The sequence below is a fragment of the Hippopotamus amphibius genome, chromosome 16 (genome assembly GCF_030028045.1).
Source record: "Hippopotamus amphibius kiboko isolate mHipAmp2 chromosome 16, mHipAmp2.hap2, whole genome shotgun sequence".
Classification (NCBI taxonomy): Eukaryota; Metazoa; Chordata; class Mammalia; order Artiodactyla; family Hippopotamidae; genus Hippopotamus; species Hippopotamus amphibius.
Genome location: NC_080201.1, coordinates 31,700,591 through 31,716,881, shown reverse-complemented (window position 1 = coordinate 31,716,881; position 16,291 = coordinate 31,700,591). Strand labels below are relative to the sequence as shown.

At 39.2% G+C, this 16,291-nt stretch overlaps 1 protein-coding gene across 6 annotated transcripts in view; it reads left to right on the top strand.

Moving 5' to 3' along the window:
- Window positions 1-16,291, top strand: part of FTO (FTO alpha-ketoglutarate dependent dioxygenase) — a 382,583-nt gene that overhangs the window by 173,115 nt on the left and 193,177 nt on the right. For 2 of the 6 annotated variants that reach the window (XM_057711122.1, XM_057711123.1), the window contains exon 7: window positions 2,489-2,608. The exons of 1 other annotated variant lie outside the window; for it this stretch is intronic. In XM_057711122.1, coding sequence (XP_057567105.1) covers window positions 2,489-2,608 — 120 coding nt within the window. Of the gene's footprint in view, window positions 1-2,488; window positions 2,609-3,942; window positions 4,187-5,660; window positions 5,719-16,291 lie in introns of those variants that run through there. 3 more of the 6 variants (XR_009049648.1, XM_057711124.1, XM_057711125.1) reach the window with 3 other exon arrangements.

The following is a 16,291-nucleotide window of genomic DNA, read 5'->3' as shown; positions in this document are numbered from 1 at the left end:
ACCTCTGTTGGGAATACGTTTTAGGGCTGAACTTCTCTGTCTGTCCTCAGTGGAACGGGGGTGAGCGTGAATGGACATGGTTGTTAAAACTTTTCTTGCTCAGAAGATTTCATAAGATTGTGAGATTCTTGAGGACAATAAGTGCTGGGCCTTGTGGCCTCGTTTGGTCTGTTTTCTTAGCGTCTACCAAGTGCCTGGAATATGGTCGGCTGTTCATTATTAACCCACTTAATCCTCACCACAAACCTATGTGGTGATTATGTAATTATCCTTATTTTACAGATGACAGAGCTATTCAGTAGCGGAGCCCAGGTCTGAACTGACTGCAGAGCCCTTATTCTTAACCATGACACTGTCTGCTTCAAAAGATAGTTGGGCATCTAAGGAGGAAGATAAAGTCATTATTTATTAAAATGGGCAGGGTCTTTCTTTGCTCTCTTGTCCAATAGCAAAGTTTCCAGGTCTGTCCCTCTCCTTGCTTCTGAGTTTTCATTTACTGAAATCCAGACTCTACTGTACCCTTACAGGCTGAATGAACGAATTACATATGATAATTATTTTGTTTCCTGGGATATCACGGTTGCCAAGGCTTGTGTGTTTTGTTCTTATAATGGACGTAACTGGCCCAAAGATAGAAACCCTTTCAACTCTCCCTAACACAGGGCTTGCCGCTTTGCTGACAGGCCGTTCCTGTAGCCTGAACAAATTTTATTTGAAAATCTATTAAGAAAGAGCTCTTTTTTTTTTTCCTCATAATAAATAATGTTGTTAAACCTTTATCTAAAGAGAAGTTGAACTACACTTGTATTCATTTTCCTTTCAAAGCACTTGAGTTTACTTCTGTTAACCACTGTCTTTTAATACTGCAGATAAGGTTTAGCAACTATTGTCTGAATATTGCCTACATTCCTTTTTTTTTTTTCTGTTTAAACAGCTTTAACTGAAATCAGTTCTACATATCAAACAAACATTTAGTTAATGTAAACTAAAACCCTTTCATATGACTTGGTGTTCTCAGGTTAGTTATTTGAGCCATTTTCACCATTGTTAAATCTTCACAGGTTGCTTTTGTTTGCCCCATGAAAGTTCAATATGGATAAACAAACAAAAAAAATTCTTTGTGGTAACAGGTGAAGATTATAATAGCTCTGTACCTGTATACAGAACATGATTACCTTAGCAAAGGCAACCTTACTCAACATTAAGCTGTGAAAGCTCTACATTTCTTTAGACAACACAGGTAAAAAGAGCTTTGGGATGAATGAAGTTGTACTTTGTAAAATTTGATTTTCAAGTTGAAGATGAGTAAAAGAAAATAGATAGGAAACAATTTCTTATTCTTTCAAAGCTTTACTCAGCCTCTCACCTACATATGTTGGGATTATTTTCAATTGCAGGAAGCAGAAAACTCAACCTGAATTGGTTTAAGAAAAAAGGGCTTCAGGAATAGCTTGATCAAGAGTCAGTTGATATCACCAGGACCCAGTTTTTAATCTACTCATCTTGTAGCTGCTTCCTACTGTGTTACCTCCATTCTTTCCATTCTGCAAAGTGGTTGAAGAATCCTCTTCCTATATCTTCTGACAGTCTCAAGACTTACTGTGATTGAACATATGCCTGTTTCCCCCAAACCCAGTTCTGTGACCAGGAGAAGTGTGGTGGGCTGATTGGCTCAGATTGGGCTGCATGTTCCACTCCTGGTATTAGAGCTGAAGCTCTACCCAGACCACATGGACTGAGACTGGGGAAGGGAATGGGTTACCAAATGAATAATGGGGTTTGGCTAGAATAGAAGGACGCTGAGGCAAATATTTGAAGTTTATGAAAGTAGGTTCATAGAAAGGAAAGAACTTATTAGTGTCTTTACTGTTCTTTTTACCTATTGTCATTTGCCCTGAGTGAATTGAAAGTGACAATTTGAATGGCTCTGCAGGTTTACTGTATACCTCCATAATTAGCTTTATATTGTTCAGTTATGTGAGTTGACATTACCGCCAGCTCCTCTTGGCCTTTGGGTAAATTCTTTGTTTATTTTAGATCTAAGAAACTTAAAATTGCTATCTTCTAATATGTGCCTGTGTTTTGTTCTCAATACTAGTCTTTAATAAAGATGTTTAATGAAAACATGTTTTGTTTGATTATATCTTTCCATCCTACACGGTGCAGGCTGCTGTGTGTTTTGGGATCTCCGGACTTGTTGATTGACTTATAGTTTCCTCACCTCCGCATGATGAATGTGACTGGAAACCCCCTCCCCAGCCTGACCTGGGTTGTCTCACTAAGCTTTAAGACTACTCTCTTCTTGACTTTGCAGAAAGGCTCTGGAGACTCCAAGTTATACTGGGAACTGGTTAGGCTGAGCTTTTCTCACCTTTTCTCACCCTATGGCTGTGAAGTTACTAGAGGAGAATTGAGTGACGAAGTTTATTGTCCGTGATTGTCCATCACAGGGGCATTATAACCATGGTCATGTCTTTATGATCCCTAGGTCGAGTTTGAGTGGCTGAGACAGTTCTGGTTTCAAGGCAATCGATACAAAAAGTGCACCGATTGGTGGTGTCCACCCATGATTCAGCTGGAAGAGCTGTGGAAGAAGATGGAAGGGGTGGTAAGTGTCTGGGACCGGCTTTCCCCGGATGTTGTGCTCCGTCAGTGCTTGGCTGCCTAATTTGCATGGGTACATGCAAGAGAAAGACAGATATCATGTGATATCTCTTATATGTAGAATCAAAAAAAAAATGACACAGGTGAATTTATTTACAAAACAGAAATAGGCTAACAGACATAGAAAACGGGGAGGGATAAATGAGGAGTTTGGGATTAGCGTGTACATGCTACTGTATTTAAAATAGGTAACCAACAAGGACCTACTGTATAGCACAGGGAGCTATATTCAATACCTTATAACCTATAATGGAAAAGAATCTGAAAAAATATGTTTATATAGATATGTATAACTGAATCCCTGTACACCTGAAGCTAACGCAACACTGTAAATCAACTGTAATTTAATTAAAAAATAAAGACAAAAAAATTCTAAATTAGTGAGTTAGGTTGCTCGTGGTAAGGTAGTGGGAACAGCCAGGGATTTTGTCAGTACAAGCTCAGTTTAGTGCAATGAACCTTTATTGAGCATTTACTGCATGTAAGGCATCGTGTTAGACATATACTGGGAAGCATCGATGAAAACAATACAACAGTGATTCCTAAAGTTCATTTGCATTTTTTATGTACCAGGTGCTATTCTAAGAGTTTTCCCTCTATTCACTTCTAAAGTTCTTACAACAGTCCTGTGAGGTGCAGAAACTGTTACGAATCTTACTCTATAGACTTGAAAACCAAGGCCTAGAGAAATTAAGTGCCTCGCCCAAGGTTGTGGAGTCAGTGGCCGAGCGAGATTGAAACCCAGGCAGCCTGGCTCTGTAGCACGTGCTCTTAACCCCTACATTCCGTTTACCAAGGAGAGAAGCATGAAGATAGCCAGGTATTACATTAGCTGAAATGAAATCCTGTAATAGAGATGTAAAAAAAAAAAATCACCGTTCAGAGGTGGGAGTATTAAACCCAGAGCACTGGAGCTAGGACGGTTGTCAAACAGCAGATGTGGCCTCTGGGGACCTTGGGTGGGGAGAAGTAGGGTGGGAGAAGGCATTCAGAGAGGAACATTTGGCCCCAGAAACTGTAAAAACAAGATCAGGAGTAGGGAAGGACAAATGTGACCAGAGCATGGAATTCAGGGGATGTGTAGTAGGAAGTATAGCTAGAAGGTAAATTGAGGCCACTTGGATTAACTCTAAATTAAAATAATAGTAATAATAGCAAATACTTACATGATCCTGATTAAATACCAGGCAAGATTCTAATTATTACATATATAATTTATTTAACTTTTATGACAACCCTGTAAAGTAGGTATTTTTTTTCCCCGCATTTACACATGAGGAGACTGAAGCCCAGAAGGTTTACCTAACTTCCTCAAGATCATACAGCTAAGTCGGGGAGCTGAGATTAGAACTCAGGAAGACTGGCTCTAGGGTCATGCCCTGCACCCCCTCACTGTTCTACCTCCAGATCGTCAAGTTTGGAATGTAGTGGAAAGGTGATAAAAGCCTGCTGAACTCTTGAGAGAGTACCATTGCACAGACTTTGAGATGTGCTGGAAACAGTCAACTGATTTGCAAAAATGGTTAGTTATTGTTAATCTGTATTTTATAATAATGAAAATACCAAGTCCCAACCCTGAAGGGGCCCCGGTTTGAAAGTCTGGGTCAGAATCCAGAAGTCCCTGCTTTTGAGACATTTCCTTAAATCTTTAAAGCATGCCTCTTCATAAATATATGTCGGGGCGGTGGGGGGGGGGGGGGGGGAGGAATGTTGTAATCCTTTTAGTGTACTAATAGTATCACAGACGTGGATTTCTCCAAAGACGTGAATCAGTGCAAAATGGAGCACTGTAAAACTGGGTTGAAGGTAATGAAAAGTTCATGCCAATATTTCCTCAGTTAGTTCTGTTCCTAAAATTAGTCCGGGTAGAGTATGCTCCATTTTTATGGGATGTATATATGTAAAGGCAGTTTCATTTTTAGGGAATTTCTTTCTCACTGTGTAATCCTGGCTTTGTCTGTTTATATCTGAGTTAGAACTTCTTGACTTGCCAGACCTTGACACGAAGACATCAGTTCGGCTTTGGGATTGTCAACTTGACAATTCTTTGAATTCGAGTTGGCAAACTCTAACAATTAAACAATTAGAGCTGGCAAAATAAGAAACTCACTGATATTTAAAGAAAATGGTTTTGAATTGCTTTTGTTCAAGGGCTTTTTTTTTTTAAATGAAATCTTTGGTTTTGTAAGCTTTACCAGTGATGTTCATTATGAATTCGCTTAAACTATTTAGTTATATATATGTATTTTTTTAATTTGGTGGTGACGGCACGTTAGATCGGCTGTCTTCTCTTTATAACTCTCGTGTCAAAATACTAAAAAGAAGAACAGTCTTGGGAATTCTCCAGAGCGAGTTTCCTTGCAGTTGGTGTGGCATTACTAAGTGTTCTGAGTGAAATCAATGGCCTCTGTGTCTCAGCAAGTCTCAGGGAGATCATTATCAGCAGAGTGAAGGTTTGGGCCAAGATGAAAGGAATGGCACTTCTAAATTAAATTTAAGCATCACTTCAAGCCTTTTTTTTTTTTAATGACTTTTAACAAATTCATAATAAGTTACTCTTGCTATTGGAGGGGACAGAAAAGAATAGTCATTGGACAAGTCTATGGTTCTGTGGCTGTTAGTGCCGTGCCATCTGGTATTTGCATGCTCTGGGTGGAATTTGCACTGGCTGGTTAAATTCCTGCTTCGTACCCGCCCACCTCATATTTTTTCAGTTGTGAGCAGTAGGGGGCAATGTTGAGCTACCAGTTTGCGGCCCCCAGATGCAAAGCCTTTCAGGAAAATGCAGACAAATGTACCATTAACTGTCCAGAATTATCCCTGTTGCTTCCAGTTAGCTGTAATCTCCAAGATTCCATAACACAGGAAATCAGTTGTGGGTTAACAAATTCAACAGCAATTTAACATAAAAAGTGCAGTGTTTGGTGCACATTTGGATTCTATAGAATTAGACTAATCCAAACAGCCTTTCTGAATTGTACTCACTTTGCTTCCAGGGAATATACGACTCAAAACGATGATCCTTTCAGACAAATGATTCTTCTTTATCGCTGTGCTCTTTTGAATTGTAAAAATCGCGTGTGGGTTGTGGAAAGATTTCTCTAATTAATGTATTTGGTCTGTTCTGCAACGTATCGATCTCTTTTGGCGAGAAAATAAAGCAGAAAACCTCGGGCAGCATGTACATTACTTTTCACCTTTTGCTTGTGATTAAAGCAACCTCTGACAGCCCTCATACCTGGGAAGAGACTTGTGTTGTAATTCCTCTCTGTCTTTGTGTTCATTTTTTCCCTTTGTGGTTGGAAGGTGTAGTCTCAGGTAGGATATAAAAGGAGAACGGAAAATGAGCTTTGAAATCACATTTCTTCCATGAATGGTAATTGCTTCACATGTCATAACCCGTCACATATTTTAAAAAGTTTAGTCAGCCGTCTCTAAAACTCCCCTAGCCTCCACTACCCATCCCCTGTTCCAGCAAGCAACGTTTTTTTTTTTTTTTTTTAAATCACACTGTTTATTCTTGCCATTTTCCTCCCTGAAGATAGTTTTACTCTGGGCAGGCTCTTGTGATGTAAATGTTAAACCTTACATTTGAATGACATTCTGATAAAATATCACATTTTCCCTGAATATTACCTCATGAATTTATGAGCCGTTAAGCCCAAAGCACCAGAACCCTTCCTTATAACCTAGGAACTTAGCCTAGGCTTTCCTCTCATTTTGCTCTTCAGAAGGTATTATGATACTCTAACACTATTCACATATTTGTGTTTGTATTTTATTTTTTTTTAAAACCAGCCCACCACCCTACATCCAAGATTAGCGTATTATGAGGAGACCCTTCAGGATAAGAGAGAGTTACCATTTGAAAGAAACTGTACAGGCTTTGCTTTCTGGGTAAAAAAATATGAAAAGCCGAACTCTCCTGTGAGGTGAGGAAGTCTGACTGTAGCCAGAGATTCAACGGATAGGCCATTTGTCTCTTAGGGTCTGGTATCACACTTTGCAAAACTGACATTTATTTTACCTATAAAAATGTTTTAACACTATCGAATTCACAGTGATACAGAAAAGAATGCTAGGTGTGATGTCCTCTAAATTGATGACATTTATTCATTTCCTTTTGACCTTAAAAAAAAAGGCCAATTTGGTATAATTTCCAGAGTAAACATTTTCACAAGTACGGATGATTTTTGTACTGGAAAGAAATTTCCTCCTTTTTTTCATTGCTTTCTTTTTTTTTTTTCTCTAGACAAGCAGGGTAGATCCTGATCGTTTTGAGTGTTTTGAATTGCACTTCCTGTCTTGACAGTTCCTCGTGCTGGGGTAGCAGTGCATTTATGTGGCAGTTGGCCTTAATAACCTTTATTGACTTCAGTGGGTCAGAGCCAAGGCTGGATTATTTTAATGTATCCGTTTTGAAACAGTGTAAAACCCAACATATGATTATGTTAGGTAAGCTATCGGCTACATTTAATTCTACCCATTTAGGTTAAAATTTGGCACAGGAGAGCAGAGAGATGTGGAAAATGAGTAGGTGTTTTATTTAATACCGTTACCAGTTTCTGGTTGTTAAAGTTTTAAGAGAGAAAGGTACTGAAGTATGTGAAAGTTGTCCTTTACAAGTTAGTTACAATAGTTTAATTTCGAGATGAGTCATGCCTTTTAGCCTGTCATTCTGGCCTGTGTAAATCATCTGGGAAAGCTCAGGCCAAGGAGCCTGTCGATTGCTGTCTGGCTGAGCCCTTCTTAGTGTAGGTTACACTAAGGTGGGGAATGATTGAGCCGAGGAGCAGTTTGTTTGTTTTGGGAGAGATTAATGAAGCTATCATCACAGTGCTTTAGATTAAATTCTTTGTAACTGAATAGAGGAACAAGGCTGATTTTTCACATTCTGAAAGGTACATGAGGTAGCTTGGGTTTTGCTATCATATTATAGTTCAGTTAGCTAAATTCATTTTAAACGTTCTTCCAGGATTAAAGATTTTGGGGGATGTGAGGAAGAAGGTGATGTAAATAAAACAATTTTTTTTTTGTCCATATTAATGGTGGGGTCATCAGCTTATGTGTGTGTGTGTATATACATATTATATTTGTATATCTCTCCCCTTTAGTGTTAATGTATATACTAAATTATATTTGCTAATATAATCCTGTCTTCCATTTTTCAGAGGTAGCATTTCTGATATAAGAGCAGAGTATATGGTAGTAATTTAGGATCTGATATGAAATTGTCTAGTGGTTTTAAATGAAAATTTAAATTCCCTTTTCCCTTTTTGGACGGGTACAGTGCTGAGTGGCTCAGGAGACGCAGGCATTGGAGGCAGGTAAACTGTCACAAGCACCTAACAGTTCAAATTAGGTGTGCAGACTCTGAGCTCTGGGACCGTCTATGTTTAGTTTTGGAAATTTGGAGAAAAGAAGAAAATCACTTTTCAGCTATAGTGGCTTAAAATCCTTGGCTCACATTTTTTATTACCTGAAACGTGTTCTCTGAAGATTGGTTCTTTCCATATTCCTCCCTCCCCACCCCGACTGCAATCCCACACCTCTGTATTGTTCTGTTAAGAGTAATATATCTGGGGGGGAAGTTGTACATATTATTTAGCAGTGAATTTCAAATGGGTTTTGATTCTTTTGATTGCCTTCTAGATTTCTCTCAGACTTTTCCAATTTTTTCCTTTGTTGCTGCAGACTTAATAATGACTTAAGAAAAAAATAAAGTGGTTGTGACTCCTGTCTTTTTGGGAAGAAATTTACAATTCCAAGAGAATTCAGGCTTAAGCCTTAGAAACAGAATGTGCATGGAAAGCACAAAGGACTATGTTTATGATTCTCTTTGAAGTGTTTTTGCAACTGGATAAGGAAAATTTTAGAAACCGCCTGATAGTGTTCAGGGTAAATACTTAAACCCCTTTAGAGAATTTCACACACAGATACTGTGCAGCAGAAAAAAGGGATACTTATGTTTCTTAAAGCTGCTACAGCCTACAGCTTTGTACTTAAAGACAGAGGTGTTGAATAGAATTCTACTGAGGATACATCCAGTGACAATATCTCCAGGAACATCAGAGCAAACCAGTGGGTAGGACTTTCTGTTTTTAACCCTTCCGTGAGCTGCCTGAGAGTTGAGCTTTATTGGTACCAAGTACTAGATGTGCCTGTTACATTTCAGGAATGTTAAGAGGATTGTTCCAGTGTCTCTGCTCTGCACACAATGAGAATAAGGCTAAAATTGCTGAAGGTGGTGAGACAGAGTGACAGGAGCTGGGAAATTCCAAGTGAAAGGCTTGCCATCTCTCTTAACTCTTGTTAGTATGTGGAGAGAAAAATGGAATTAACAGCCAAGGTTTCTATTTGAGCCTGGTTTCATTGGCTTTAGCTAAATTTTGTTAGCATTTGTTAATAAACACACACACACACACAGACACTCATTTCACATATGTTCTATATATTTTTTAAACAAATTCTATTGTTATATATAATTTTATTATATATAAATTTATCACTGGAATTCAGATTGATGTAAAGGTGTGAAGAGCCCACTAGTTTTCCCTGGGGAGCTATTGGAGCCTTGGCTGCTGGATTTTATTTTGGATTGCTTTGACTAGCAGACCATCCTAGCATTTCACATGTGAATTCAGAAACCTCCGGGCCAGATTGGGGTGGTAGGAATGTCCATTTTTCCTAGAAAAGATAGGGCATAAAACAAATGCATACTTTATTTCTTCTGGTTTTTTGGGGGTAGGAAGTGGGACATTAAATTCAGCTCTCGCCTGTCATTTATCTTTTTGTAAGTATCTTTGACATATTCTAGGAGATGCTCAGTCTAAAAGAATGAAATGAGTTAAAAACAAAACAAAACAAAAACCAGCCCTCCCCTGCCCCCCGCCCCAGACCTACAGTTTTGCAAGGGAAGCAAGATTTCCCAAGGATATTTGCTAACTGTTGGGAATATTAATCAAGGTCTTAGGATCTTATTTCCCAAGTTGGTTACTGAATGGTCCCTAAAACTGTTCCCTTCTGAAGGAAAGTGTTTTGAAGATCACATGAGAGAGTTTGTAAACCATAAAAATACTATACACAGGCAAGCCGTCACCAGGAGTGATTTTAGAGGGAAGTGTAAACAGGTGTCAGTTTCAGACCCCTTACTTAGAGGTCATGACTGAGTCTCCTTAGTGCCCGTATCCCTCCGGGTTTCCCGTTTCCCTTCCTTTAGCACCGGGGTCAGTCCTGGAGCTAAAGGGACTCGCAATGGTTTGGAGCTCAGGGCTGCTCCGGTAATACTACTCCTTTACTGTGGGCTCAGTGCTTTGGGAGGCAGGGCTGGGAATCTTTCCATATTTTGCAAAAATGTCTCTATGGACAAATGTGCTCCAAGTGCCAAAATCTGACTTACCAGGGAGCTCTGGGAACACATTAGGCCGACTCCTTCGTGCATTAAGGGTGACATAACCATCATCCTGCTCTCTTCTCGTTGATATCTGCAAAAGAATGACCTCTTTGTTTTTTAAACCAGAGGAAACTGATGTTGTCTTTTCAGTCTTCCTGAAAGTATCTCTGTGATCATTTGTGGATGATATTTTTAACACCATCTTCTCCTAACACGTAAATTACGATTGACTTTTCTGTATTTCCTTATGTGATCTCAGCCCATCTGGAGCCATCTGTGACAGTCTTATTTGTAAATTTTTCCTTGATGTGTATGAAAATCTCAGATAATCTCCAACTTGGTTTTGATTGATTGACAAAATTAGCTTTCACATAAAAATCTGGAGTCTTATGGCCATATTCAAAATTAATTTTCAGTGTTTAAGACATAGCTGCTCTGGTTTTAAAGACCTGGAACAGGTGGTAGCTTGATAATATATATCCCTCTAACTTAAATGTTATTAATTTAAATGAGCAATTATGAAATTGCCCAGAATTATACATCAGATCTTCTTTAACAAATATTGGGGGATTAAGAAGGCTTGTATTTTATTTAATGTCATCAACTTTTCATGCAGTTACAGTGAATTTTTTAAAGGCTGAAAGGAGTGGGATAGGCCAGTGCCTGTAATAAATTAGTATTTTCTTGGTACTGGGGTCTCATCTCTGGGGGGCATCTGAACAGGAGTTGGAAAAGGTGTGCCCTCTTCAGCCGTCTAGTAGTAAGTATCTCAGATTTAACAAATCCAAAACCAAACTCTTGATTCCCATAACTCCCTCTAGCCTTTCTCTCAGTACTGCACAATTCAGTAGTTTGCACCCTCTCATTGCCCAGTTGAAAACTTGGCGTTCTCTTGATTTATCTCTCGATCTATCAGGGAGTCCAGTTAGCTCTATTTTCAAAATAGATTCATGATCTGACCACCCTTCACCACCCTCTCTGCTAACCACCTTGGTGTAAATAACCTCCCTGTTTCTACCACGTAGATGTTCACTGCTGTTAGAGTGTTCCTTTCAAAGATGTCATGTCATTTCACTCCCCTGGCCCAAACTCACCATCCTGAGCAGAAATCTGACTTCCTTGTGAGGGGCCTGGAGCCATCTAGGATCTGCCCACCCCCTCCCTGCTCTCCCCAGCACAGTCTTTCTCCCCCTCCCCCTCCTCCACTGGCCTTCTTTACTGTCTGTAGAACAGGGCCAGTTTCCTCCTGCCTCAGGGCCTTTGCATTGGCTGTTGCCTCTGTCTGGGACATTCTTCCCTCCCCTGACTCACTCCTTCCCTTCCTTCCCATCTCTCTGCTCCTGTCCCTCCTCAGAGAGCGTTTTCTCTGCCCAAGGTCTCTCTGATTGCAGAGAGAGAGTGGCGGTATTCTACTTTGCCTCCTCCTGCTCTCCTTTGCCTGCCATGATACCAGGTATGCGTTTAGGGTCTGCCTCTACTTACATAATCCTCATGAGGGCAGGGACTTTGTTTTATTCACTGCTGTTTCCCCAGCTCTTAGAACAGTGCCTGATACTTAGTAGGTAATTGACACCAAACTTGTTAAAGAAAATAAGGAGTTTGGGATTAACAGATGCACACTACTATATATAAAATAAACAACAAGGTTGGACCTGCTGTGTAGCACAAGGAACGACATTCAGTGTCTTATAGTAACCTATAATGGAAAAGAATCTGAATAAGAAAACGTATATATGTATAATTGAATCACTTTGCTGTACACCAGAAACTAACACAACATTGTAAAGTAACTATGCTTCAATTGAAAGGAAGGAAGGAAGGAAGGAAGGAAGGAAGGAAGGAAGGAAGGAAGGAGGAAGGAAGGAAGGAAGAAAGGAAGAAAGAGAGAGAGAGAGAGAGAGAGAAAGAAAAGAAAAGAAAAGAAAAGAAAAGAAAAGAAAAGAAAAGAAAAGAAAGAATGAATTCCCTTGCAGTCCAGTGATTAGGACTTCACGCTTCCACCGCAGGGAGCCTGGGTTTGGTCAAAAAAAAAAAAAAAAAAGAAAGAAATGAATTCATGTTGGGTCAGCGTTCCAGCCCTGCCATTTCCTCAGTTTCAAGCTCAGCAGCACAGCCTTCAATATATTCTTTTTAACTCTGTACATTTTCCTCAAATGTTAAGTCCCGCTTCACAGGAATATTTTGGGGTTTTATTTTTAAACCAACATAACCCTCCCAGCAATATCCCCAAAACATCTTGAACATTAAAAAATAATAAGAATATCAAGAGCACAGAGGATGCACCAGAACGTTCTGTTTTATGCCTTTGGCATTTACACTGTGAAGATGGAGCAATCACTGGCAAACAACTTATGCGAATATGAAAACTTTTTTTTTTTTAAATGAGAGACATAAGTAGGTTAAGTTTCTCCAAGTAGCAGTGCTGCGAAAACTTAGAATCATGGTGTTTTTGCCTCATTTGTTGGCATCCTTCGTATTTTAGATTTCCCTATTCTTGAAAAACTTAATAGAGTACAATTGTCTTAAAATTAAATGACTTCCCCAACAAAGCTTGGACTTTTTATGGCTGATTTCCCAAGTTAGATAGGGAAAGCGGCGTGGACTGGACAGGTTTGGGGCACAGAACTAGGGAAATCTCTGAGGAGTAAACTGACTTCCGCTAGACAAGCTGAAAACTGATTAAAATATTTATCATCCTTTGGGTATGCAATAGCTTTTGATGATGGAAGGCATATTAATATTCATCTCTGCTGCTTGTCTACACTTCAGACAGATCCCAGGAAAGGATGTTCAGATGACCAGTTTTCTCTCCTCGCCAGGAGTCCTTGAGACCCAGTACAGCTTGGAACCAAGAAATGCCTCGTGATGTGATTGAGCTTTTCCTCTGGGGGTCAGGGACGGGAGGAATACAAACCAGGAGAGACCTTTGGGCTGGAAAGCTTTAAAAGATTACTGCTTTCTCACAGGAAGTCTTTTGGCAGAACAAAGGGAGAAGTTGGGTTCTAATTTTATAAGCAGCGGAACTGCCTGGCCGAGTCCATGAGGCTGATTTGGCTCCTTGGGGGAGCCTTACAGAGAATTTTGGGGTGAATGTCATTGGGGGCTGAAGATTCCCCCCCTCTTCCCCCTCCTCCCCTGCCTTTTCTGAGGAAGATGTTTGCTGCTGATGCCCAGGGTCTTCTGACTGCTTGGTTCTTCCGGAGTGCTCCATCTCGTTCTCATCTCGAAACAGAGTAAATATAGTTGGTGTCCGCATAGTCAGGCATGCACAGCACAAGGTGGCCTGCTGGGGTTCTCAAGACCTGTCTTTTTTTTTTTTTTTTTTAATTTTTAAAAAGTTGAAGTATAGTTGATTTACAATGTCGTGTAGTTTCAGGTGTATAGCACAGTGATTCCATTTTATATATATGTATGTATATATATACACACAGCCTATATGTACACATGTGTATATATATATATTTTTTTCTTTTTTAGATTCTTTTCCCTTATAGATTATTAAAAATATTGAGTATAGTTCCCTGTGCTATATAATAGGTGCTTGTTGGTTACCTATTTTATATATAGTAGTGTGTATCTGTTAATCCCAAACTCCTAATTTATCCCTCCTTTCCCCCGCCTTCCGCTTTGGTAACTATAAATTTGTTTTCTAGTCTGTGGGTCTGTTTCTTTTTTTTTTGACTTTTTATTTTGTATTGGAATATTGTTGATTAACAATGTTGTGATAGTTTAAGGTATATGTTGGTCTGTTTCTGTTTTGTGTGTAAATTCATTTGTATCTTTTTTTTTAGATTCCATATATAAGCAATATATAATATTTGTCTTTCTCTTAAGTTCATTTAGTATGATAATCTCTAGGTCAAGATCTGTCTTTTAATTTTTTATTTTTTTCTTTAATGGGAGAAAGAATCTGGCTTATTAGTTTAGTTAATTAAGCAGTGCTGTTTTCTGTCTTGATTGGAATAGCCTTGATTATATTTTGAAAGCAAGTAAGATCCCTGAAAGAAGCTGACCTTTTTATTGAGTTGTCTCAAAAACCTGGCGATTGAATAGAATATTCTCATAAAAGCAGCAATGTGTGAAGACACTTAGTTTCTGTCTTTAAAATCTGAAAATTCAGAACCTTCCCCTTTTGCATTTTAGTTTCTGTTACTCCATGCTGAGATGTATTTATGAAAGATACTTTAGAAAACTGGACAATAATGATATATTTGAAAACTCTTAAAAAAGTGAAAAAGAAATGTTTTTTCTTCACCCTAGTTATTTAATCATTCATCTGCTCCACTTAACATAGATAGTGTGAAGTTATACAAAAAGTGAGGACTTGTGTCTCCCAGGTTGATAAGGCACAAGGCAGTAAGTAATTCAGAGGGAGGAAAAACAAAGGATAAAAGTGGATTCTGACAGAGGCCTTTGGGAATACGGAGGATTTTGATAGCTAGGGTCGGGTGGAGTGTGTTCGAAGATGGCTGAAGCAGAGACCCCGTAGTAGGAAAACACAAGCTCTGTTCACAAATATGATTAGACTGGAGTGTGCTTTGGGTGAGTCTAGTAATGAGAGAGATTAGGAACATTAGCAAGGACCGTCTTTTTCTGATGCATTTCTCTGTTAGGTACAGCACTCTCGCCCCTTAGTCACTGGCTTGCTAGCAAAGTCGTGGGAAGCAAAGCGCTAAACATGCACAGCTAAGAATGAAATGAAATGATTATCTTGCATATGCAAAGATTTTGCTTGGGAAACAAGTCAAGACTGTATTATTTGCACTAACTCCAAGGCCTGTTTGCATCCTGAATACAGCAAACAAACAACACTGCATTTTTCAGAAGGAGAATTACAAATTAGTTGAGGCATTTTCTGACCAGGGTCTTTTTAAATTTTTTCTTCAAAAATTGAATACCAAATCTACTGTATAGCACAGGGAACTGTACTCAATGTCTTGTAATAACCTATAATGGAAAAGAATCTGAAAAAAGAATAATGTATATACATATGTGTATAAATATGTATGTATGTATGTATATATCTGAACCACTTTGCTGTATACTTGAAACTAACACATTGTAAATTAACTATACTTCAATTGGAAAAAAATTGAATACCAGCCTAATAATTTTGGACTTTGATCAAAGGCAGGTCTTTTCTTACGTGAACCACTTGTGATTCTCTTCCGTGTTTAGGAACCTTAGGTCTATTTTCTTTTCCTTCCCTCCCCTCCCCTCCCCTCCCCTCCTCTCCTCGCTCTTTCTTTCTAACTGGAATTGTGGGTTTGGAGGAAACAACTTCTCCACTGCCTCCTCTAGAGGTGACAGTCTTGAGGGCCTAAGTACTTGCATAGAAATATTTTGAAATACAGCCAAAGTGTCATTCATGAGTTATTTGATTTGGTTCAGGATAGCGGGTGTGGTAATCTGTTATTTCCACTGTTGAAAAAAGAGCGTTTTCTTTCCCACGCACATCTCCCCACTCTTTGGCTAATAGCTGCACGTTAGTGATTGTGCACTCCACGCTGTCCTTTATTTGCCATTGCACTCTGGCATGTCAGTCACACCACTTGAAAGACTGAGTCAGTGTTCGGAATGTAAACGGTGGCTGTTCATTCTGGTCTCTCCCACATTTACGTATAGATTTCTGCTAGACGTTTCCTTTTTCCCTCTATGCAATGTTATTATGTTCTAGTGACTAGTTTGATTACTTCCAAGGCACGAGATGTTAATTCTTGAGTGATTAATAACTCTCTGTGAGTTTGTTCTTCAGACTTGGGATTCTGCAAGATGGCCTTTACTTTGATTCTGTTCAGGAATCTAAGGTCTTGAGTTAAGGTAGAGGACACCTTATTTATTAATGAGATGGAGAAATGACATTATGGGGCTGCTGTTTATGTTACCAGAGAATCTTATGAGAGATTCACCCCCAGGTGGCACATTTCTAGAGAACAACACATGGACTTCGTTCTTTTCAGAATGCTCTCTCCTTTGCTATCTCTTCATTCCTCACAATACCAGAGAAACTGGTAGCAGAGATATAGTCAGATTTGTCATTGTGTTTCCAGGCTGGAACATTTATTCTGTGCTCTTTACTTATTGACTGTACCAGTGGTACCCACATTGCCAGGCTCTGACAGGCTGAGGCCAACTGCCATGGAATCCTAGAACATCAGAGTTGGGAGGAACTGGAGAGATGGTGTTCTCTTCTTTTTGGCAAAGGATGGGCTCAGGAGATGCAGAGGCTTGTCT